We start from the raw sequence: 26092 nt of genomic DNA, 5'->3' as shown, positions 1-26092 counted from the left end.
GCTACTTTTAACGTCGTACATAAAAATCTTTCTTCTTCCTTCACAAGGGGAAAAAGCGCATGCAAAATTGTGGCTTATGTTCAAACTGTAAAATTTAGTGCCCACACAATCTTTAACAAGTATACATATATGCATAGTGTACATCTTGAAAAGTTTCAACTTTTTGATAGAAACAGTTATTCAGTGCTAGATTTAAAATAATTATGAAAAATGTATGTTTAAAATTATTAGAAGTTAGGTTGGGACTCTTACAGTAAACTTAATTCCTGGCTGTGATCGAATCCCCAGCTGTTTGATTTCCAGCTTTGCAAAGAAGCAAGTTATTCGAGTAGGTGCAAACATCAAGTATATGTTAGTATCTTCTTTGGGACGGATTTTGAGTTCCCAATTACTAGTTAAGCGTTCTTCTGATCCGAATATACTTTGCAGCTATAAAAATGAAGACATCAGAAGTGAGTGACTACAATAGGAAAAACACATAGCAATAAGACTTACTTCACTAGTAACCCAAAATTAACTTCTTAAAAATCTGCATTAATTCAGTTGACAATGGCATATATTTAAAGTTGCAATGCTTAATATGCAACAAAGACAACCAAGTTCAAGATACTCTATATCCCCACAAAGAGCATATTGATGCCTCTCAGTTTAGGCCACAGTTTTTTTGCCTTCAATCCACAATACAGTAAGGCTGAACTTAACCAGCACTACACTAATTCTCTCTCAGTTTAAGGTTTTAGATATCAAATCTGAACGTCTGAGGAAAAAAAGAGGATATAAATGTATGTGGACTACGTAACAAAAAACCTTCTCATTATGGTAATTCCCAAAGGCTAATTCCAGTTCTTCTTTCCTCCCTCCCTCATGTACACAGAGTCCTTTGGAGTGAGGTCTGGAATCCCTCCTGCAAGAAGGGCCACTGACGGATCGCTCCACCAAGTACTGACTCTGTTGTGCTACAGCAGCTTAAAGAGCTGTAAACTGAGCTCCAATTTGCTGCAGCACTCTTATCGTTTCAGCTCTTCCTAAGGTTGCCAGTGTAGCTTAAGCTCTGCTACCATGTCCATCTTGGCAGTCTCAGAGCAAATACTCACACAGTCTGCTAGTCACTGATATTTATAAAGGAACAACACTTCAGGGCAAAGACTTTTTTATTATAAACATATCCTGATAATTGTCATAAACACTAGAGACACATTTTCATGACAGTTACCTGAAAGCAGTCTTGATCCTGGCCTCTTATCAACAGTCTTAAATGCTGGGTCACAGATGGAGAGTCATTTCTTAGAGTTAACTTCTGCTGGCTGAAAAATATGAAGTGTAGTTATATTTTACAGCAAATGTAAATTAACTGCATATATTTATTCATGGAAAGAATGGAAATGGGACAGTCAATTTCAAAGTCAGTTCATGAAAAAAATCACCTCTTGGAACAACAGAATATGTTAGCTAGAAAGTTATTTGTGCATTCTCAAACTTACAGACGTTACAATATTATACACCATTACACATCAATCCTCATACAGCAAAACAACCCCAAAATATATATAAATACAGCTTTTCTGAAGTTCAAGTATTGTACTTAACAGCTTGAACTTTTAAAGCAAGCAGCAGTTGTGTCAATACAAAAATTCCTTAAAAACCACTTTAAGATACAGTTATAATTAGATTATCCAGAGCCACTTAGTTATGCAGAAACAAGAGTCTTGTGAGTAGTCTGGCCCAGATTCACTGGAACAGTTGTAAAGAATAAAATTAAGGATAACTTGTCCTTTCCATGTACTTTTCAACATGACAGTACCACAGAAAGTTACGGCCACTTCGCGGCATCAGGTTGACCAAAAAGTAATTTTTTTCTCTCTGATATATCCTGTCTGCGACCAGGCTTCTGGTACTTCAGGTACTCCAGCAAGAAGAGCGAGTGCCTCTGTCATTTTAATAAGTCAAAAAAACAATCACAGGCTGTGACAAGCCCTAAAACTGGTAAAAACATAAAGGAAGAGGAAGGATCATGCAGTTAGAATCGAAGAGGAGGATGGAGCCTCTCCCCGATTTTCAGTGGCAGATACTGTTCTGTACTCTGTTGGAACATAAATTCTAAAAATAATTTCAGCTTCCTAAAACCAATGGTGTATCAAAACTATTTTTCAGGAGGAACAGAAAAAAAAAAAAGGTAGCAGCATATAGGGAAGAGAAAGTAATTCCCAAACACCAAACAGCCAAAACTACTATGTTAGAAATACACTATCTTAACAAAACAGAAAAATAGGAATATAGCTATCAGAAACGGTTCTTGGCTGCAAACATGGATCACTTTTAAACAATCGGGAAGATTATTAGATTCCCTAAAAAGTTCAGTATCAAAACAACAGTGGATTAGTCCCTAAAGTAATACTAACTAGAAGTCTAGAGATCTGCAAAACTTGCAGTCTTTACATACAAAAGAAGCAAAGTATATCTAGACAATTATGAACAGTTTCACTAAATCATGGAATACTGAAGCTGTAAACTTGAAACTAAAAAAGTTCAGACAAGAACTAGTTTGAAGGATAAAGTAATCATAATTAGGAATGCAATGGATTCTCCATCACTAAGAGTTTTAACATTGGAACACATTCAAATTCAAATAAATTAATTCAGAGAAGTTCAACAGACTGTGCTATTTGGATGGTCAAACTACATTACCAGACCGGATTCTTCTAGTCTTAACGGATGAATTGAAGAAAAACAAGCATAGAGATTTATGTCTAGCAAGAGATAGGTGTCAAAAGAACCAACAGAATTTTTCCATCAGCTTACTTTGAAAATATTTTGCACTACATTTCTACTTACATAACACACTAATCTTACAGAATCAGATATTATTCTAACGATAACTAAAGAGTCCTGAAGAATACAAAACCTTAAACAAGATCACAGTTTGTTTCCAAAAATTTCTTGCACAAAAAAAATAACTGTAATATTCTCTCACTTGAGTCATAAAACAGCTTAGTTTATCAACTGTGGATTATTAATGTGAATAGGAAGTTTTACTTCAAATAAGTGCAATATAAAATACTTAACATGATATTCTTTATGAATGGCCGCCCAACTTATACTTACACTGATGCTCCAAGTGTTACTCCTCCCCAGGCAATGAACTGCTTGTTGGAGAGAATGGGCGGGATGTCTGAGCAGCCAGCAGCTGTAGACACAGGTCTGTTTTCCTCAGACTCCGCCTCACCTTTTATCACCACTTCATACTGAGGCCCAGATGGCAGCACAAGGATTTTCAAAGTACTTTAAAAATAAATAAATAAACAAACACGTTTAAATACCACCACAGAACAAGATTAGCTGATGAAAACAAAACATAACTGAAAAAAAAAAAAATTATAGATAGGCCTTTTTAAACTACCTTCTTAAGGGGAAAATACAAATACTTTTTTTTATTTTATGATAAAGGCCAGCTTTAGACATAGCAAAATTTAAATCCTTTGTGCTGTAAATATGCATGCCACATGTACCTCAAGGAATCTTCTGAAGTATTCCATCTGGAAATGGTTCAGGTAAGTATTTCAGAGACTACAGCTAGGCAAATTATTTTTTGCACATGCTAACTTCTTATTATTTTGACAGACTAATTTTGGAGAGAAACAAAGTCTAGCTGTCTCTACATAGATTAAAGAAACACCTTTTGAAATACTCGTGAAACTTCAATGAAGTTTTGCAAGTGTGAGATACCCAGGAGCGTCAAAATTAAACTGAGTCCTGTTAACAACGGTAGCATTCGAAGCCACAAACCCAAGATTTTTTTCCTCACTTTGTTTCCTGGGATTGCTGTGAGAAAGAACTGAGCCCACAGACAGGGAACCAGTCACCTACAGCTGGCTTTTCATGATACAGTCTCTACCCTATAGGACACAAGCACAGTGCAGATGACTACTGCCTTCTTCAGGCAGAGCAGAGAAACAGATGAATGAGAGCATCAGGAGTACAGATTCAAATAATGAAGTAGAAAGAAACAGTCTAATACTGAACAGGAAAGCTGGACCTAACTAGCAAAGAAAACAGAGAAGAAACTAGACACGCGCATACACACACAAAAAAAACAAACAGAAGAGGAACCAGGAAAAAGAAAGTGCTGCCTAATTAAGGGGGACAGAAGCCAACAGAGAAATAAAACAAAACGCTAAAGTATACAGGGAAGGAAGCAGAGATAGGAAGTATCTAACCAACAATACAGAGAACGAGAGAAAAAACAATTAGAAAAACAAAAACAAACAAAAAAAATAGAAAAAAAGACATAGGGCAGGAAGGAAATCAAGCTTTTAAAGAATAGGCTGAAGCATTTGCTATAGCACAGACCCACTTAGAGCCAGGAATGAAACTCAAGAACCTCCACTCTAGCTGTCATCGAATTCCTATGATGCCTACTGACAGAGCCCTGCATCCCATCAGTAGGGAACATGAACTCTTGCTACTGCTTTAGTTAGTTTATTAGTCTTTTGGCAGCACTTGCAAGTGGACTGCAAAGTTTCCAACCCTACTGAGTACCTTGAGCCTGTAAAGCAAAGCAGTTATGCATAAGGTCACAGAAAAGCAAAGATTAATCACTTCGAGTGCCTATCCATTAGGATCAGACTGTCATTAACACAGAACTTTTCATTGTTTAATTTAATGCACTGGGTAGGCCTAGTTAAGCTAGATAGTGAAGCTGAACATATTTTGGACAGATTCCTTTGTCCACTCTTGCTCTATTATAGCAGAAACTGGAAAACATGTAACAAAAGAGGAAAAACTGCTCTGGAGAGATGAGTCACACTCTTGCCATTGCCAAAAAACTCTTACATGACACCAGAATGGTCACTTGAACCAATTAAGTCTATTTTGCAGAATGAAGTTCAACAGGTGCTAATGTGCAAAAATATGAAGGCTTACATCTGCAAAAGGAACATGTACATTAGTGTCGTACAGGATTTACAGCCAAACTTTTATTTGGTTATGGCAGCCAAAATTAATTAATACTTTTGATCCTGATCTGTGCTTGAATTTTTTCATACATAAAACAGAAATAACATTTCCCTTGTCTCAGCAAAGTGAAGAAGAGGGAAGCAACTGAAGGGGCTGCTGAAGGTAAGTATTTTAAAGCTTTGCTGTACTTTAGAAATAAGTATCATATAAAGGGCTTCAGGGACTTACTCCATATATTTACACTAAACAAGTCTCAGGACATCTGTTGATCTGTGATGGGAAATATTAGCTACTCGTTAAGCTATGGACACCAAAAGAGGCAGGTAATCTATGGAACAGGTGAACCCTAGCAAAAATATACTTTCTAATGAACAAGTCTCACGAAAACAACTGAAGTCAAAGTTTCCCTTGTGAGTAAAACTTCCCATTTGTTCATGACCTTAAGGTCTAAAGTAGCTCTGTTTAACACAGGCAGCATAAAATCAGTCATGTTACCTTTCTGTAGTCGTTATGGTTTTTGGACAAAACAGGACAGTCACTTCTCGTTCTTCTCCAGGAAGAAGGAAAAGATCCTCAGGTTCAACAGCAAAGCAGCTGTCCTGATCTGATGTCTGAAAGTGGGCAAGGGGAAAAGGGAGGGTTGGTTACTTATTTTAAGGGAGTAAACATTTCTATAACATGTAATACAATTTGGTTGTGCATCTGTTGTACATGCAGTTCAGACAATTCAAATATGCCTGGCATCTTCAGAACTTTTCCATAACCCTGAACTAGTTAAATTCTTCTAAAGTTGGACACTCTAGTACAAATATCTCTAACAGAAGCATCTTAAGACATCAACTGTTTATACAACACTGAAGGTGCCACAAAGAGATTTAAAGAATTTAACAGTAAGTACAACATGGCAATGGTACACCACTAGTGAAGCAACATCACTAGTCTCAGCGGTGGTACCAACCATTACTGGTATCAATTAGTATCCAGTATCATCACGTTAATGTGGCATCTGTGATACTAGTCATGCATCCTATTTCCATGGCCTCTGATCCAAGAAATGATGGGCTCACAACCCTCAATTATTTTTATTTAAATATAAAAGGGGACCGACTGCTCCTTCTGTTGACTTTGAAATCCTAGTTTCAAATGTGTGTAGCTACCTTTCAGTCTGGGACCATACTTTCCACAGATTCTCAAGAAAATTAAAGTCAAGTAAAGAGATCACATATCTGAAAAGAACTCGCTTCATACTTGGGTTGCATTGAAAACTAATGCAGCTTTGTTAGAAAATAAATATGTTTCCCAATGCTAATATTCCTCTTTGCTCTAAATGGGCTTTACTAGCTAATTAACATCTGCTGTGCAGCACAGGATTCACTACTTGTACATATATTTGTTATACGCTTGTTAAAATCTATTTGTTAAAAATCATAAAAGTATGTTTGTTAAAACAAATATAACCGAAGCTGAGCAACAAAACTCTCATATGCTTTTTCCAATAAAGTGAGCTAATCTCTTTGCTATCTTTCATTCTCGTTATGTAAACTTGTAAACCTTTTGTCAAACCACACAGTCGAGCTAGGATCCCAAGGCTCAGCTCCAGTTTCAATACAACATTTGCGGCACAAAACTCATGATTTCAAGAGGGAGAAGCCAACCTACCTTAACTTTCAAATATACACCAATGTTTCCAGCATTTTTCAATGGCAGCTGCTGTTTGGCTGTTGAACCCACACTAGTACACAGATATATTGTCTGGAAAAAGTAAAGACATATGTATGTATATATACATATATAATAAAAACAAACATTACAAAAGAAGTAGGCTAGGAGAGGCAAACTATTATTGAAACACACTTTGTAAATACATGCAAACCTGTAAGTCTTTTGGAGCATGTATCCTTGCTGTTCCAGCTCTGGCTCGGAGAGGAACACTTTTAATCACACTGGTAGGTCCTGGACTATCCACTTCCACATCAACTCTTGCCAAGAATTCATCTGCTGGACCCAAGGAATCTAGGAACAATTCCATGAGTAACAAAAGCAAGTAAGTCTGCTAGCAGCAAAGGCCATTCCTACGGATGCGTGTCTCACTTCAGCTACTGTCCAATCTTAATATATTAATGTTGTGGTGATAACAGAAGCTCTCCCATTACCCTGGCATCACTTTTTGTCTTTTAAATAAAGTCTCACAGGATCTTATTTAAGAGTTTTACCTTTCTGTCAAATGTGGCTGAAATTGTCCCTAAAGCAAACAAAAAAACCATCTTAACATACTAGCCAAACTAGTTGATACATGTACTATTTACTATTTAGGAAGCCAGAAAAACCTCAGAGGTTTCTTCAAATTTCTTATCCATTTTGCAACCAATGCAATGTTTTCTTAAGTGATTAATTAATTCCCTCCGCAAAAGGAGTAAAGCAAATTCCACGCATCTTGCAGTAGATAACCACTTTGTACAGTTTGATACTGAAGTATAAATACCCCTGTTAACATCTAAAAGATTAAGACATAGAAGTATTCTGCCTCCTTCCATTACTAAAACTGCATGTGATACACGAAATATTAGGACACACAAACCAAAGATGGAATGTTTCATTTCAAGTTTGCAGCCTGTTCCTGCAATTCTAACACATGCATACATTAAAAGTCAAATTTGTTTCAGTTGAAATGAAAATCAAACTGCTATACCTGAACAAGAAATCTGTTTCTTAGGTGCATGGAACAGAACCCAAACTGTTAAAGCTTCAGGATCCTGAAAAAGAAATTGGTTGACTCATGGGAGGGAGAGAATTTCTGAAGAGAAAAAACAAACAAACAAACTAGCAACAAAACTATACTACACTCCCCAAAAATCATTACTATGAACTCAGATATTCGGAACTGTCATTTCAGAGGGCAAGTAACAGGAAGAATCAGCCAACTACAAAATACTCACTTGCCCATCATAGCTTGCATGTATCACATGATTTACAACTGATGGAGCTGCTATCTGAGAAACTGCATCCATTTGAAGCGATTGTTCATTAGAAGGATTAACTGGTTCCTTGGAAAATGTGAAGCAACGCCAAGCTACTGCATTCTGTCAAAGAAATAAAGTATTAGAAGTATTAAATCTCTTATTGTCACTAACAATAATACTGACAAAGCTGAGAAATGCAAGGCAAGTTTTGAACGATCTAAGTAGTTTGGAAAAAACAATCACAGATTAGCCTGTAGTTTCAGTTGGTATGTGACAGTCCAGCAAACCCTCTAAAAATAGTCAGAAACTCTTCTGCAGTAAAAGGAGACAAGCTGGAACTGGTTAGTTTAAGCCTTCAAGAAGTTTGGCTGTTCAGGACCAAACCTCACTAGTCACCAAGACGACCTGATCCTTCTTAATAAGGCCAGTCCTTTCTTGTCCCGCCACATAAGGAAACAAGATCAGCTCTTCCCACAGCACAAAACAGCAGCCAGCCTAGCCAAAAACCTGAAATCTGCATTGCCACAGAGATGCAGAGAGGAGCATACTGTAGCCTATAATACAGGCTATTATTGTCTACTGGGAGACAAAACAGAGTGAAGAGTCCTGCTCTTCCTCCTGCAGAAGACGACAGAATATGTTAGACTTGCTACAAAGCAAGTTTGGCTGCTTGTTTGAACAGTTAGCTGTTCCGCTTGAACAGTGGAATACATCTCCATCTTCTCAGAGGGAAGGATTAGGCAACACAACTCTTTCGCTGTCTGCTGCCCTGTGCTCTCAAATCAGGCAACACAGAGGCAGCAGTCCATAGCTGGGCTGTAAAAAAAGAAAAAAAAGAAGAAAAAAAAAAAAAAACCAAATGAAAAAACAAATGACTAAACAAAACCCCACACCTATCCCAGAAGCATTTTTGTTGGTACCATTATAGCTGAATCAGATTACCACCCTGCAAAAAAAAAATTTATTTCCTGACTAACCAAAGATTTCTTGGTAATCCTACATCTAGTGTCCAGAGTATGTTTCTTAATGACATATAACATAAAGTGTTTTGGTATTAAAATTCAGTATCACAAGAAGTTAACTTTCACATACAGGAAGTTTACTGTACTTACAGCATTAATAATAAGTCTAATTGGCACAAAAGCATGGGTTTTGTTGATAAGCTTTAGTGGAAGAGCCTTCCAACTGCCAGAAGTCAAGTCACCAAAATCCAGATAATCTCTTTTTCCTGTTTCCACCTGGTTTTAAGGCAAAGCAGAACTTATAAGGAAGGAAAACCTCCAAAACACACTACCATACAAAAGCACCAGGAAAGTAAGGATGTTATTCACCTATTCCATCCTCTTAATGCTATACCTGCATACAATACACACATCTAAGAAACATGTTTCCTTTGATATCAAAAGGGGTTACATTCAATTGGCTAACTCCCACATATTTTGCCTCGATCAATTAACCCAAATTAGCGCAATATTTATCCACCAAAACCCAGTACACAACCAAATTATTTTGGCTAATTTAAAACAAAAATAAGTCTAAACTATGACTATTGCTAGCAAGTAAGAAATGTCAGTTTTAGATAGTTAAAATGTGATTTTAGCAAGTCAAAAGTTAAGAAAATAACTAAGTAGTAGTTAATTTTTTGTTAGCATAAAAACATCTGTCATGACCTGCAGCAAAATACAGCTTTTATTTGGTACTTTTTCCAATCTCAGGAATAGAACAAGACATGGAGAGATATAGTATAGTGTTTAATTTTAGTTTAAATATGAAGCACGTTTGAACGAACTATACCATGAAGAACATAGAGAATGATGGATTTTGCCAAACTACATATTAAAAAAGTATTAAAAATTAAATTAAAATTTACAGAAGCAGCATTAAAAAAAATTATATTCATTCACGTGCATTCAACTAGAATATCGTTACTTTAAAACATGTACTTAGCCCAAATCAGGTTAGCAGACCACCTTAAAATGGAAAAAAATTGTTAGCTGTGGTTAATGACTGAAGATTTTACTTTTATCAGTGACATCACAGACTATCACGTAATTTGTTCAGTCACCTCCAAAAGTACCATCAAGCCCATTTCTGCCTGTTCATACTCTAAAATTTAGGACTACTTGAAGCCAGATTTAATTCTTAATGTCACACTGTCTCCCACCTAGCTGTTCTTCATGATAAGACACAAGACAGCATTTTATACAACCACTTACTTTTAATTTTTAATTATTGCAAAATAAGAAAATAAGAATATATATGTTTAAGATCTCATCCATCCTTTTAATAAAGAAAAAGTAATACCCTTTAATTTACTCTTCTCAGACAGAACCCTTCATTTCCAGCTAGGTGCTTTTCCACAACTAAAACTTCCTAGATAGTTATAAGCTTCTCATGAACATTATCCTATATTCCCTTCCCACTCCAAACATAAGAAATTCCAAGTTCCTTTCAGGAACAACCTTGCATTCCTATTTTTTTCTGGTGTCATTAAAGTATTCATAAAATTACAACAACAACAACAACAACCACCACCACCCCCACAATAAGCAGCTACTTACTTCTAAATTAGGATTTTCAGCGACTGCTGTTAGAACTACCCTACTTGCCAAAGCTTCTGCCTGAACGATTGTCTCGGCATCTGCAGAAACTGGCCAAGATGAAACATTGAGAATACACTGAAAGATCCCCGAATGACAAGGTAAGAAAAGTATTTTCAGATCATTTGTAGAATAGGATCCTACGATGGTTTTGTTCTTGAAAACCAGACATTGATATTTCACAGGATCCATCTGAAAAACAAAATCTCTGTCATTTTCAACAGGCCTCTTGCCAGTGGACAGCTTCTTTCAAAATACCACATTTATCTGGCATCACAGCTCAGCACAGACATTTTGTGTATGTTTTTGCTCAATATTAATTATTACATCTTCACATTCATGTCCCACTTCCATCCCACTCAAGTGTATGCATTTTCTTTTAATTTAAAGAGTTAGATAAGTCAGCCTGAAAGTTGCTGGGGTTTCTTTCCAGCATCTAGTGAAAGATTAACACTGGAATTATAGTATTTATTACAGTTGAAAATGAATTCATAAGTAAAACTGATTTTTGAGAAAGAACAGCAGCAAAATAAACAAAGCCAATTCTACTTGGTGCTTTCTGCCATCAAAGATGGGAGGAAGTGGTATGGTGGAAGAGTAACGGAAAGGTCAGTGGATGGAGGTCACCAGTAAATCCTAGTGCAAATGCCTGCAAGTGTCTGTTGTGAACATATTCATAGATAATCTTCAAGCAGGAGAGACAGACTGCAAGTCACACTCAGTGTATTGCAGAGTTAACTTGACTGAAAAAAATGGGTTTTAATTGTATTGTGCAGCAAACAAATTAAATGTATATATTTATTCATGGAAAAAACTGTAAATGGGACTGTCAACTAAAGTAATTTCATTAACAAATCACCTCCTGGTACAACAGAATCTCAGGTTTGAAGAGCTGCATAAGAGCCCCATGATACTGAGTGACTAGAAAAATATGTAAGAAACTTTAACTCTCATATACACATGTATATATACACAAACACAGAACTGTGGTTTGGTGGTTTTTAAAGAGGAAACATTCAGAGAAAACAAGAGCAAAACCAGAAGTCATACTCCCGGAAAGAAACATGCTACATCTGCTGGAAAAATATACCTAAGGAGGGATATGATAAGGATTTATAAGAATTACAAGGAGCAATACGTAAAGTGAATCATTGTCCATTATTTCTCAGTAATAAGGACCATCAAACAAAACCAGCAAGAACCAGATTAAAAAAAAGGAAAAAAGCAGTAGTGCATAGAATCCACAACTGAACTGAACTGTGGACAACACTACAATTTCAAAAGATTAACTAGATAAAGAGCAGTCCACAAAAACTAATAAGAACAGAAATAACATCTAGCTCAAAAGTTCCCAAGCACCAAACTGCCAGAAGCTCAGAATATACTATGCTTGTTCTGATGTTATATTCGTCTCTACTAAGAGTATTCATCAGTAAATTAAATTATACTGATGGACCTTTAATCTAACTCATTCTTATGTTCTTGAGATCTTTTACCTCTGGAACTATTACTATGATGACAGAAGTAGATAGAATTTAACAAAATGAAAGTGCAAGATGCCCAATCTATGGCCTACAAGCCACCTATAACCCACAGCACAACCCATCTAGCTTCAAGCCTGCTCCAAACATTTCTCATTCATTCTCTGTCACTCAAGATCTCCTGATTTCAAAGAAAAATGGGAGCAAACTGCACAAAATGTTTTAGCAGTAACAGTCCTCAGTGTGGATGCTTTCTTTTTTAGGGCTGACTTTTCTTGCCTACAAAGGTGGGAATGAATAAGCAGTAAACTCAAACCTACCGCACTTTACGCATGCAAAACAATTCTACAAGTCAACCCCGTCATGTGGCATTTATCTCTCTATGCCTCCTTGTTGGAATAAGTCAAGTGGCCTGGCTGAAAGAGGGTACCACTGCTTTTGTGTATATTAACTATAAAATGGGAAAAAATTATAAATCTCTACAGAGGGCTCTAATTTTACATATGACATGTGGTAACACTACAGCATTATTCCTATAGCTTTATTAAAAAAATCTCTTACCTTTTCCCCATTAATTGAAACACTGAGTACTCCAATGCTGACCTGCAACCACCGTTCAGTTGGATTAAAAATGCTAAGAACAGTCTGCGATGCAATTCCCACGCAACAGGCATTAGGGAACTTCAATTCTTCTGGTACTTTTACATGTCCTTTGGAAGAAAATATGCTCCTGTTAGTTCCAAGTACCCAGAAGCAAATCAGCAGTCAGGCTGCCACGATGTCAAGTTCATAAACTCATTTGACGAATGCTTCGTTATGGCAAGGAAGTGTTTAACTCCTACAGTTTTCATGAGAATGTTTTCCACAAGCCTGATACTCAGAATTTCAATCAACTGTTTCTAATTTGCATCTTACTTGGAGTTCTAGTGTCACGAACAAAAATACTTATGGAAATAGCACATCCCATGCAGACACTAACCCACCAAGTATATATATATATACACACACTTTATATAAAATATTCAGTGTTCACAATTTAATCAGTACTAGTGCAACTCAGAAAATGTGAATATCAGTATTACAACATCTTTAGAACATTTACACTGACCAAAAAGGAAAATCTTTTTTTACCAGAGTATAACTGTTACTTAAAAAGGTGTTCAGGCATTTTTTGCTACAGAAAATACTGAGTACTCCTAGAGTGGATTTTTGCTTCAGAAGTGCAGTCATCAAAAATTATCACCAAATCAAAAAGAAATCCTGCTTCAAATATTTTACTTCCAGGAAGTTCTTATTTCTAAAATATTCAAAGTAACGCTTTCAGAGGAATTGCAACATTATAATGACAACTCAAAACTCAAATGGAGGTAAGAGTTCTCTGGCACACCAGGGATCAATCTTCATTACATCTAGAAACCCACTAATGGGTACTCATGTCAAATTAAAAATTTGACTTCTTAAGAGACACACACAATCACCTGAAGCAGTTTTAGTTACTCAAGCAACAAGCTTTATTTTAAAGCCACACACTCTTATTCCCCTCCAAAAAAGAAAATTTAGCACAAGTATGAAGATGAAAATATAAACTAAGACTAGAATCACTGGAAATTAAGTTCAAAAACTCAAGTTTGCCAAAAATCAAGTTTAGGCTACATAGATATTCAGAGTTCAAAAACATGTACAAAACCCTAGAAATTATGTATATTAAAAACAGGTAAAGAGTAAAATTGTTCAAATTTTACTATTTTAAAATGCACTAACAAGATCAATGATTTAGAACAATCAATAAACAGAAAATAACCTATAAACTGTCACAAACTCAAACTTTCAATCCCACTACCTTGTCATTTCATCTGAAAGAATTAGCCAGAAAAAAGTATAGCAAAAAACAACTAAAGAGATCACAGGTTAAAAGAAGTCTTTGAAATGAAACTCTAATTTGCATTGCTTATGTTTAGAGCTAAGCCAAGATACAGAGAAATAGCAGAAAGTACAGAAGGCACTTGGCAGCTTGTCTTTCCCTTTCATAACCAGAAAACAGCCTAAGCCCTCCAGATTTTTTGGCTTAGCTGACTGCTAATATCAAGTTAGGCCAGAGACAGAAATGTCTACTTTCCAGGTAAAATACAACTGAATTTCCAGAGCATGACTTGTCTTGCCTAGCATGAACTGCAGCTAGGATTTCTCTTCCTCCTATGAAAGACAGTTCTAGATCCTTTAAACAAACACAAAACCACTGAATGCTGAAGAAGAATGCTGAAATTCTTCTAGATTATGAAAAATTTCTTTTAAGACCATTAGGGGGAGTATAAGAATAGACATTGAATTCAGAGAACATCATTAAATAAAGAAAATTAGTAATAGGTTTTTTTTAAATAACAAAGCTTGCATAAAGAATAATTGTGGTTACACTTAGTAGTCATCTTAATTTTATTTACTATAATATTAGCATCATCATTATCGCCATTCTTGTCCACAGCTGTATTTTAAAAACACTCTAAAAAAAAAAAACCCACACGTACCAATACCAGGTGACTTTGGTAACTCCCACTCATTTCTACCAGTTCCAAGAGGTTGTCCAGTACATGACTTTATATTTAAGATATTCTTGTTCCAGGAAGTAGAGTGTGGATTACAAAGTGAAGCTGCACCCAAAGAGCCAGGACCAATATTTGGACCTAAAGGAATTCCTACCATAAGTGGATTCTCAACATGTCCTGCTGGGATACCAGAACAAGGAAGCCCTGCTGGAAGACCAAAACTTGCAGAGCTGCAGCCATGAAACTGAGACAAAACTGTATTTCCAGTAGATGGTATATTTCCCAGATGCTGTTGTGCAAATGGAGTCGTTGCAAGAGAACGTCCTGTAAGCAACGTGGGAACAGAAGAAGAAATTGCTTGACTCTCAGAGGTAGTGACATGGGATTTAAAGCTTGAAATAGGAACATATTGTTCACCAGATGAGTTTTGACTGAATGGCATACAAGTGCTTAATCCAGGATATACAGGTACTATATTCAAGGATGGTAATCCTTGTCTCTGTGCTTTGCTTGTTTGATCCTGCCACGCTTCTTGTGCATCAACATTAACAGAAAGTGGCTGAAAGATGCAGAATTTACTTGGTAAAGCTGATTTAACGTGGTCTAGCTCTTTATGATTTGCTGCTACATTTGAAGGAATAGATGCAAGATGCTCTTCATTCTTCGGAAAACCTTCTTTGGACAGTTCTTGACCCAGTACATCATCAAGTTTTCTTTGAAGACCTGCAAGTTCATTTTCTTCTGATTTCTGGTCAATACTAAGCAGTGCTTCTTTTCTATTTCTTTGACATGAGTGGTCTTCTAGATTTTTATTTGTATGTTCCTGCGAAGGAGTTGGGCTGGCTCGAATTATTGTTGTGCTCAGTTCACTAGCATTTTCACCCTAGTAAACAAATATAATACGCAGTATTACATATTTTAGAAAAACAAATATGGTACATAAAACAAGACAGACCTTAATACTGGTATTGCCATCCAATACAAATAATCAAGTTTGTCAAGTCTTCTCTGAAGTTTTGCTTTTGTAATATCTGTGGCTCTTCACCTTGAAAAAGAAAACCTACAACTTCAACCTGTTTGCTATCTAAAGTCACATTCTAGCTAGGTGCACTGGGTCTGGCTGGGATGGAGTTAATTTTCTTCAGAGCAGCCCCTATGGTGCTGTATTTTTACATTTGTGACCCAAACAATGTTGATAACACACCAGTGTTTTAGCTATCGCCGAGCAGTGCTTGCATAGTGTCAAGGCCTTCTCCATTTCTCACTCTGCCACTCCAGAGAGTAGGCTGGGGGTGGGTAAGAGGTAAGGAGGGGACACAGTTGGGACAGCTGACCTCAACTGACCAAAGAGAGAATCCATACCACGTAATATCACACTCAGCAATAAAACTGTGGGGGAATTTTTCCAAAGTAGCTGATGCTTGGAGACTGGCTGGACATTGGTCTGCTGGTAGCAAGTGGTTGCTTTTTTACCCTCCCCGCCCCCTTCAGTTGTTAAACCATCTTTATCTCAACCCACAAGTCCCCCACCCTGCCCTTTTGCCCTTCCAATTTTCTCCTTCATCCCACTGGGGGGGGGGGGGTGTGAGCAAACAATTGCAGTGGGGCTCAGCCACCAGCTGGGGTCAACCCACCGTACTAGGCATTAACACCAGAAGAATGCTCTGCTCTCTGAAGTTACTACTGACTAAAAGAGTTTCCACAGGGCCAAAAATGTTTGACTTCCTATGATTTTATAAAGCCATTCTGTGGGAAAGTAACTGTACTATAAAAAAAAAAAAACAAACAGAGCAGGTTCCTAAACTCACTGACAGGTTCACAGACTTTATTATTCTAAAAAACAGAGACTTGCAGTGAGTTGTCTTATTTATTGTGTTTAGATCTAATACCAGGAAGATTTTCACGTTTAAAAATGCATTAATCAATCCTAAACAGCAGCATCCAAGCGCGGTATAGATTATTTCTCTCCATATTCTTTATGACTTTCTTGAATGCAAAGGTGCTTACTGAAGTTTCTTCTAACAAGAAATGAGAATCCCCAAGTATTAAGAGTCCACTAACAAAAAGCTGATGTGATTAGGTATCAAATCTGTACTTAGGGTTCTTAGTAAAAGCTAAGGACCTAGAAGCAGTAAGTTACAGTAACATCATAGCAGATAGATTTTTTTTTTTGAGAAAAAAAAAAAAAAACAAAACCCAAAAAACCCCAAAACACTAAAGACATACTTGCCAGCTTTTTAAGAAAAAAATTAAAAAACGGAACGGCCCTGAACAAAATCACTAATCAAAAAGGATTATTTGAGATGCATGAAAATGCACAAACACACACTTTCTTTGTGCACTCACACGAAGAAATCATTCAAGCCAGAGACCTTCCATTTTGGCAGGTATGCTTGGTGTAGATGGAATGAGCACACCTCACCCTCATTCTCAATTCCTCTTAGTCCCAGAGTCTTGGGGTTTTTGTACTTAGAAATCAAACCAAGAGAAAAAGAAGTACAGATCATAAATATGCATATACACAACGTGTTTCAAGGAATCTCCTATTGGGTTAACTGTCAAGAGCAGAAGTGATTACACCCTCTCATGCACTGTTCATAGCTACTAACAACAGCACTGGCACTAATCAGTGGAAGAGGATTGACCATGGGAGAACCACCCTCCCACAACTGGCATCACACTTGGCAGTCTTCACAATACAGTGGATGGAACTCCAGGTATCTCCCCTATCAATCTGAAAAATGAAAGTGTTCTTTAGATGTGCTACAAAGGCTACTTTTTCTTGTGAAGTACATCCAGATCGCAGATTCCATTTTCAAAAATGGAGTTTCAAAATAATTTTTATAAATTTCAAAACCAAAACTAGACAGTGTGGTATCAAAGCAATCAGACATCAGCTCAGGACAGGTATACCTAGAAAACTCTGACACAGGAACAAGAGAGCTACGCAAAAGGATGAAGAGTATCTACAGTATAAAGCAATTGTTCAGCTTAAATAAATAGGACTTGGGAGGCAGGGAAAGGCATGTGAAAGAAGGGGAAAGAACAATAAAGTAGCTGTTCGGATTGTTGTAGAAAAAGAAGCTGCAAGTTACAATCCTTTAAAAAGGACATTCAGGGCAGCTGCCTGAGGTGAGATGGCTCACCAGGCCAAATCAACCAAACAAGACATAAAAAAATTTTTAAAAAATCATGCACCTTTGACAACCTGACCCTAGTGTTAAAGGGAGCGGGCACCACTGGTTGAATAGATTGTGCTCTAGTAAGTATTCAGATCTGAAGATAACACCAATACAAACATTCTTGTTGTCTGTAAGAAGCTTCAGGCAAGGGACATGAAAGTCGCTCTTAGCAGTACAAACGAGATGAACACCTCTCAGTCTCTCTCTCGAAGCATAAAAGATTACTAACCCAAAGGAATAAATTAACACTGCAGCATTATAAATGGAACTTACAAATGTACTCATAATACAAATGTAAAACTTTGGCAAAGTACTTGAGGATCTCCTTGCTGAACTATCCTGGGGAAAAAAAGACTACTCAAACAGTAACATCTCTTCAAGACAGAGGGGCAAAGTAGTATGCAGCCAGTGACATCAAAGCATCAAGAGCCACCCATTTGCATGAGATGACAGGAATCTAGAACCATATGCATTTCAAATGTGAAACGGACCCAAGAGCCGATGCTATGCCAGCATGGACTGCCAGTAAATACCCATTTAAATCTACCCTTGGTTTCATTCCTATGGGACTGCAATTCCCACTGGAAACATCAAGATGGAAAAGAACAGATATTGCCTGTGTAACTTGAGCAACTAGACCTAGAACAAAATGGGCTATAGGCCGGAACACATGCTTCCTTCTTCCTGATGCTTTCAGCGTGAAGGAACATCACTGGTGGTGTTCCTACAGGAGGAAGAGAAGGCTTCACTAAGCTTTCACTACCTACCAGTCCTGAAAACCCTCAACCTCTGCAAATTAAAAAAAAAAAAAAAAAAAAAAAAGCATAGTAGATAGCATTTCTACTTCCTGTGTTAGAGGAATCCACAACTGATAAAGATATTTCAAAATAAATGTAACCACCCAGATTTACACAGATATGGAGAGAGGTTTTTCAGCTTTTGTTTGTTTGTTTTTTAAAGTTCCATCCACATTTCCACACACTTTGGAAGGGGGGAGGCATAACAAAAATTCCAGATTCCAAGGAACCCGTGGATTTAGATAAAAGAATACCAATTATCTTAAGCAGCATAAGATTGCAAGTCTGAACAAAAGTTTCACTCTCAGAGTACGCTCTTTGCTAAAGCAGTAAGAACAGTCAGAATGACTGTTAGAGGTAGAAAACGATAGCTTCAGTCCTGAAAAAAGAAGTTAAAGCTATAATACATATTTATAAACATTTCTCCAGAAAAAAAACAGGAAAAATATTCTCCTAACAGCTGAAGCTGAGCAGAAAGGGAGCCTCAGGAGTGATGAAAGCAGATATAGATCCTGCAAACTACTACTGGAATACTGCACTGCATTCCAAGAACAGAATGACTTAACAAGAAATTGAGGAAAAAAATGAAAGGGGAAAAATACACCAACTCTCTTTTTTCAAAAGTTAGTAGTTCTTTGAATGTTTGGCATTCATTAGAGTTTGTGCATTTAACACAATCTATTTCAGAATTTAAATTTCTGAAACTCAGGAGTGGGGGAGAAGCAGACTACCTTTTCCCTGTGCACAGCATGTCCTAAACTGTTCTGAAACCCTTACAGCTTTTCGAATTTAGAATTATTTTGACCATTTAATGGTTTGGTTTGGGGGTGAGGGGGAGGTGTTGGTTTGTTTGTTTGTTTTAAAGAAAGGGAATTAATATATATTTACAGTTCAAGATTTTCTTACCCAGTATGTCCCCGGATTATGTATTACAGCTGTGTTCTTAAGGGTGCTGTCAGATGCAGAGACATATGTTAATCTGCTCATGCTAGGACTTGAGTAAACTGACTGAGGTAGTACACTCTCTTTGCAAGAAGATTCCTGATAACATGACATGCAAGTAAAGTCAGTTTCAGACCTGAAAAACAGATTCGAAGTATGTCAGTATTAGAATATATTTCTAATGCTGCCCCCAAGAAAATCAATGCTACACATTACCTATACTATTCTAAAGGTCAACTTACTTAGCCATTCTGTTTAGTACAGTCAGCAGAAATGAGAAATCAGCTCTCAATTAACCTTTACAAGTTCTCACTTTGATGTACATAAAACTCATTTTCATGGATATAAATCCATAAGGCAAAGCATCAGAGTTCCACAACTGAACTCAGATGTTAAGGTCACAGAAACAACACAACAATTTATTAAAAGAAAAAAGATGCATCAATATACTTGTATCTAACTAGATGGAAGAATGTCAAATGAAATCATTCAACATCCCAGGCATCACACATTAGTATTTCTTATTCACTGCTGAGATTCTCTTCATTTCACACACCTGAAAACACAGGCTCTCTCACCACTTTGTCAAACAAGAAGAGATAACATGAAAACAATTGAAGTCACTGACTAACTGGAAATCCTTATGTCTATATAACATGCTTGCAAAAATACCCATACTTCTGCACTTCTTAACTTCTGAGAAATGCCAGCAGCCTGTAATTCCAATATCTGTATAACACACTAACTGTAGCTAAATATCTAACAGGGAGCTTAAAAGTTCAGGCAAAGAAATCAGTTGCCTCCTCTTTTTATGAGAATGTACATAGCCATTGGCTACTGGCCATGTTTCTATGTTTAAGACTACCAGCAACTTAGTTGTAATCTTACAGTTTATATAACACTTACTGTTATGGGAGCTCATTTAAAAAACATTGCCCTTTCAGTTGCTAAGAGAGCCTTAAATCTTAAACACAAGTTGCAGTTTCAAAATATGAAGCAGTAAAAAGCAATACAAATATTTCTACCCATCCTCTCTCACGACAAGCAGTGGTATGAATCAGAGAAACAGACTGAGTGAAATACTTCTAAGTTTAAAAAACACATCTTCATTGGTCTATACAGCGTCAAGCTTTGTTATCATATAATTAACAGCATAACCCCCAAACAAATAGCTTTATTTGTAATAGATGAATTACACTAGAACAACGAGTAATAAACATGGGATTTTATAGCTCCATCAACACAAAGTTTTAGGTATGTGATGTATCTGCCTAACAGGCTGAATATTTTGTATTCTTGCATTACTGAATAATCTTGAGCAGAAACAGCAATGTTCCCATCCAGCATCTCTGTCTCATCAGGCCAGTGAGGAAAATAAAAAGCTAACAATTGCTTAAGACTGCTTCCCCATACACATAACAAAAGCAAACAGGAAGGTTAGTCTAAGAATGAAGTCTTAGCCTAATAAAAATGTTCTATAAACTGAGATCAAGGACAACATTTAAACTAAAACTTGATCCCTCAAAAATCCTCATGAAGCATTAATAATTCTTACAACCTGCACCAAGAAATTTACCCTGAAAATGCTGTTCCAGAAGTCTCACTAGGAGAAGAGTGAATTAGTGGTGAAGTTGAAGGTCTGAAGCTATACTGCTCATCCTCCAGAGGCTGCAAGTCACATTCAGGTAGAATGGGTTTATGCTCTGGTAAATAAACAGAATTTAATAACAGTATTTATTTAAGCACAGGGAACAAGTCTACTGTCAAGAAAAGCTTTTTCAACAACTGGTTACATTTATATAGGTTTACTTACCAGTACTAGTCTGGGAAGTTGGGGAGAGCTTCTCAAAAGTTACATGTTTTGCATTCCCACCACAAGCAGTACTGGCATCTTTGTTTCTCTTCTCTATTTTTGCATTTTGCTTCTTTTCATCATTGTTCAATTTCTGCGTAGGCTTTGCTTTTGTAGGACTTACTGAGACATATTTACTAGATTGCTCGGCAGGTTTTAAGTTGCTGAGTGACAGAGTATTTCCTGTACTTCTCTCCACCAAATCATTACATGATTCAGGAACAGCATTTGTTGCTTGATCTACTGTTTCTGTGTCTTCCCTGATACAACATCTACTAGTGAGATCATTGGTCCAGTAAGCAAGCGGACTTCTCTGTGCCACTTCCATTTTTGATGCTAAAGGAATTCCACACATCTGTGCTTCATTTCCAGTAGGTGAGGTTTGGGTATCAAGCATATCTGATCTAAGATCAGCATTCACTGACTGTAAATGTTTACTATTTACTAAATTGGACAACTTCTCTGAATATTTAACACTATTTGCAGTAACATCTTCATGGTTGGGAACACTAGACAGACTAGAGAAATTCCGAATATCATGTTCTTCATTAAAACAATCCAGAAATCGCTTCTCTATTTCTTGCTCCTTGCTATGATTATTTACCAAGTCTTCTGCAAGAGTATCCTTATTTTTATCTTTACCCAGTAAAAAGGTATCAGGCACAAGGTTCTGGACAGATGCTTCATGTTTCACAGTACTCTCATATTCACTTTCATGTATGATTTCATCTGTTTTTTTGAGGTATTTTTCCATATCAAATGCGCTATTTTCCACATTGCTGGATAATACCTGACTAGCAGAGAGTTCCGTCTCTTTAACAATTCCCGGAAGGAAACATGTTCTTTTACTTTTATTAGAGAGTGCCATCATCATAGCAGCTAGCTGGGAAGGATCAGCACTGGAGGAAGCATTAGCAATAGCAGATGCAATCATGCTAATACTCAGGACAGAGTCAGAATGATTAGATAAACCATCTCCAAACTTGTCTTTATGAATTCCGTCCTACAACAAACCAAAGTGAGTTAAGCACCAAATTAAGAAATTTTTGTTTAGAGTTTTGTTTTCTGTGTTTTGTTTGTTTAATTATTTTGCATTTCAGTATAGGGTAATACAGTACCATTTCTAGTTGTCACATTTTTAATCGCCTTTCAAGAAGGAAGACTGCAATAGGCATAATTCTCATTGTACTGATTTTTTAAGTCTACTCCACGAAGTTTTTTTTTAAAGATTAAATAAAGATTGCCTGCTAGGAAACCTTAGTTCCTGTAAAACTTTTAAAATCCTAAAATGTTTTAATTCAGTTGGAAGAACTGGAAGTAAAATCCCATCAGGAACAAACAGCGGAGTAGAAGCTACCTTGACCACATACACAGTATCTTCCCAATTAACTTTAAATCATCTGCCTCTCTACAAGGGGAAGACAAAGCTATTCCTACAGTTTTCTCTATCACTCAAGTCTGATTTCTTGTTTAGTTTTCACATTGGCTATTCTTAGCAAGGGGCCTGGAATAAGTAGACAGTTGTGTCCAGACTACAATCTCTTCCCACCTCTCTCAGATACACATATATTCAGGAAGAAAAGAGAACATCTGTCCTCCTGTAGATATGCATGCACGTCTTCACAACATCTTCATAAAAAAACTGATGAAGTATGGAGCAGATAAGTAGACCATGACTGGACTGAAACTGGCTGAACTACTAGGCTCAAAGGGTTGTGATCAGCAGCACAAAGTCCAGCAGGAGGCCAGCCACTCACTAGTGGAGTACCCCAGGGATCAAGACAGGGGCCAGTACTGTTCAACATCTTCATTAATGACATGGATGATGGGGGAGAGTGCACCCTCAGCAAGTTCGATCATCATACAAAATTGGGAGGTGCGGTTGATACACCAGGAGAGTGGGCTGTCATTCAGAGGGACCTCAACAGGCCAGAAGAATGGGCTGAGAAGAATCTCATGAAGTTCAAAGGGAAATGCCAAGATCAGCACCTGGGGAAGAATAACCCCATGCACTGGTACAGGCTGGGGACCGACCAGGTGGAAAGCAGCTTGGCAGAAAAGGACTTGGGGGTCCTGGTAGACACGAAGTTGACCACGAACCAGCAACGTGCCCCTGTGGCAAAGAAGGCCAACAGCATCCTGGGCTGCAGTAAGAAAGAGTTGCCAGCAGGCTTAGGGAGGTGATCCTTCCCCTCTACTCAGCACTGGTGCAACCACATCTGGAGTGCTGTGTCCAGTTATGGACTCCCAAGTAGAAGAGAGATATGGACATACTGGAGAGAGTCTAGTGAAGGGCCACAAAGAAAAGAAAGAGCTTGGAGCATCTGTCATATGAGGAGAGAGCTGGAATTGTTTAGCCTCAAGAAGCCAAGGCTCAGGAGGAAATCTTATCAATGTGTATAAATACCTGATGGGGAGAGGAGGGAGGCGGGGAGGAGTAAAGAAGATGGACCCAGACTCTTCTCTGAGGTATTCAGTAAGAAGAAAGGAGGCAATGGGCACAATCCTAAATGCAGGAAATTCCATTAAAAATCTTTTGCTTACGTTTAAATGTCAACATGATCAAACACTGGAACAAGTTGCCCAGAGAGGACCCAGAGGGACTACAGAGTCTCCAACCTTGGAGATATTCAAAACGTGACTGGACCTTGATCAACCTGCTCTATTTCACCTGGCTTTGAGTAAGAAGGAATGGACTAGATGATCTCCAGGAATGCCTTCTGACCTTAACCATTCTGTGATTCGTCTGTGTTTAAGAACATTTTAGCATCCATATCAGACTGAGGGTGACCTAAACTTGTACAAATTGAGGGTAGGGTAGATTAGAATCTGGATATACGTTATCAAAACCCCAAATTACTCATTTTGTATCTAGAACAACAGGGATAAGGATAAATTAGAAAGAAAAGCAATTATGGCAGTACATAGTCAGATGAGCAATCCAACCAGTTCCTCTGCATTTAAGTCTGCAGCTTTCATCATTTGATCAGCTAAACCAAGTCAAACTTGCTAGCTACTGATTCCTTTCAGTGACCCTGTAGGAGAAGGCCTGTTTCTGTAACTGAATGGGTCTGTATGTGTTCTGCCTGATCAGAAAAAGAACATGACACATTAATGCAGAGAAAGTAGGTGTCTAGGATTACCAAATTGAAAATACACCTTTTTCAGGCTTACACCACGTCAATATTTTTGAATTTTATCAAGTAAAAGACTTTATTCACATGCTAAAGACAAGTTGTTTCGTTGAAGAAAAAAAAAAAAAAAGAAGGGGAAGACAGCTGAAATTCAGAAACATGATGGCAGAATGCCAATAGCCTAGGAATCTCTGAAAAACTATGGGCTGACAGACCAAGGAACTCCAAAACTGAAGTAGTGAGAAAAAGGAAAATGAGATGGTAATAGTAACACCTGACTCACTACAGGATCATGGCATTGTAATGAAACTATCCTAACAAACAGTGGCACTTGCTAGGATTCAAATGATCAATATAAAAAGCAGTGAGCTGATATGAAAGTCCGAATTTAGCCGTATTCAGAGAAAAAAATAACTGGAATTATTTGAATTTTGTTCATAGTTGCACTTAATAGGAAAATACAAGAGAAATACCTTTGCTTTACTTCTGGTAGCAGCTTCTGTATTAATGCTTTTATGTATTCCAGCTGCAGTATCCATCGTATGCCATGCACCTTCACAGATGGTAGAATTTGCATGTTCTTTTGTTTGTGCTTCTAAGTCATCTAAGAACAAAGAAAAAGACAGCGAATTAACTTACAGTAAGTAAATTGTCTAAACATCTGCATTCTTGGGATACACATGCTCCCTTAATGCTCTATAGAAAAAAGAGCTGTTATAAAGGCACAAATCCAAATACTGCAAGCATCAATTGTTTCTTGTACAATACTCAAAGTTTACATTCAAGCCACAAAATTAGCTGGCAGTATGAATACCATGCTCACAGTCTTCAAATTTTATTTTCAGGTAGCTTATCATATTAGCATAAGCTAAACAAACCTTTTCATAAAATGGTGTTTGCAAGATAATATGAATATAGACCAAACTCCAGTAGAAAACCAGAAGAGTTCAATCTGAGTAAAGCCAATTTTCTTATGCCAGAGATGGTTTGACTGAAGTAGACAGCAATGAACTGGTGATTTTGCAAGATTATGTTTAGGAGGGACAGGTATGTTTCTGAAACCATCAAAACCATGAATAATCTTCTTGATTAGGAGATCTAACCCAAACTAGGAGGTATTGTTCATATGAGATCTGGAGGCTACCATTTCAACAAATGAGTTTCTGCTTGAAGGAAAACATCTGGACTCCCTAGAACACTAAAACCAACTTTTAAAGATGCTCTGATTGGTGAGAAAATAAGTATGAAACAACAAACATTTTGGGTTGGGGGGGGGGGGGATGTTAGGGGTTTTTTTTGTTTTGTTTGTTTTTTGTTTGTTTGGGTTTTTTTCTTCTTTTTTTTTTTTATTTCTGTTCTTATAGTAGATATTTAGGATTTGGACATACTTCGTATTTCAAGTAACACCCTCCTCAGGTTGCTGACCTCTCAGCTTCCTCTCCATCTGCTGCTCCTTAAGCAGGAATTGCACACTGGTACTGCTGATAAAGATTATTATTGCCAGTACTACTGAAAATCAGATGGCAGTAACTATTAATATCTTGGCCACAAAGCGACACAAATACCTACTTTCTCTAGCATTTATAGCAACTCTCACATCAAAAGAAATGCAGAGCACATTAGGGTATTGTTCTATTATTCAAAGCGACAA

At 37.2% G+C, this 26092-nt stretch overlaps 1 protein-coding gene across 2 annotated transcripts in view; it reads right to left on the bottom strand.

Annotated features, from left to right (window-relative positions):
- The window catches only part of CEP192 (centrosomal protein 192), a 73415-nt gene that overhangs the window by 29899 nt on the left and 17424 nt on the right, over positions 1-26092 (bottom strand). For both annotated transcript variants that reach the window (XM_050891712.1, XM_050891713.1), the window contains exons 13-28: positions 24915-25045; positions 21269-22310; positions 21032-21158; positions 19420-19591; positions 14517-15417; positions 12556-12704; positions 10475-10705; positions 9026-9151; positions 7890-8033; positions 7643-7706; positions 6827-6966; positions 6613-6705; positions 5449-5564; positions 3103-3279; positions 1214-1304; positions 253-429 (exon numbers count right to left, since the gene is read on the bottom strand). In XM_050891712.1, coding sequence (XP_050747669.1) covers positions 253-429; positions 1214-1304; positions 3103-3279; positions 5449-5564; positions 6613-6705; positions 6827-6966; positions 7643-7706; positions 7890-8033; positions 9026-9151; positions 10475-10705; positions 12556-12704; positions 14517-15417; positions 19420-19591; positions 21032-21158; positions 21269-22310; positions 24915-25045 — 3881 coding nt within the window. The remainder of the gene's footprint in view (positions 1-252; positions 430-1213; positions 1305-3102; positions 3280-5448; positions 5565-6612; positions 6706-6826; positions 6967-7642; positions 7707-7889; positions 8034-9025; positions 9152-10474; positions 10706-12555; positions 12705-14516; positions 15418-19419; positions 19592-21031; positions 21159-21268; positions 22311-24914; positions 25046-26092) is intronic.

Source organism: Gymnogyps californianus, chromosome 2 (assembly GCF_018139145.2).
Source record: "Gymnogyps californianus isolate 813 chromosome 2, ASM1813914v2, whole genome shotgun sequence".
NCBI classification, from domain to species: domain Eukaryota; kingdom Metazoa; phylum Chordata; class Aves; order Accipitriformes; family Cathartidae; genus Gymnogyps; species Gymnogyps californianus.
Note: the sequence above shows the minus strand (reverse complement) of the source record. Positions and strands in the feature narration are given on the sequence as shown.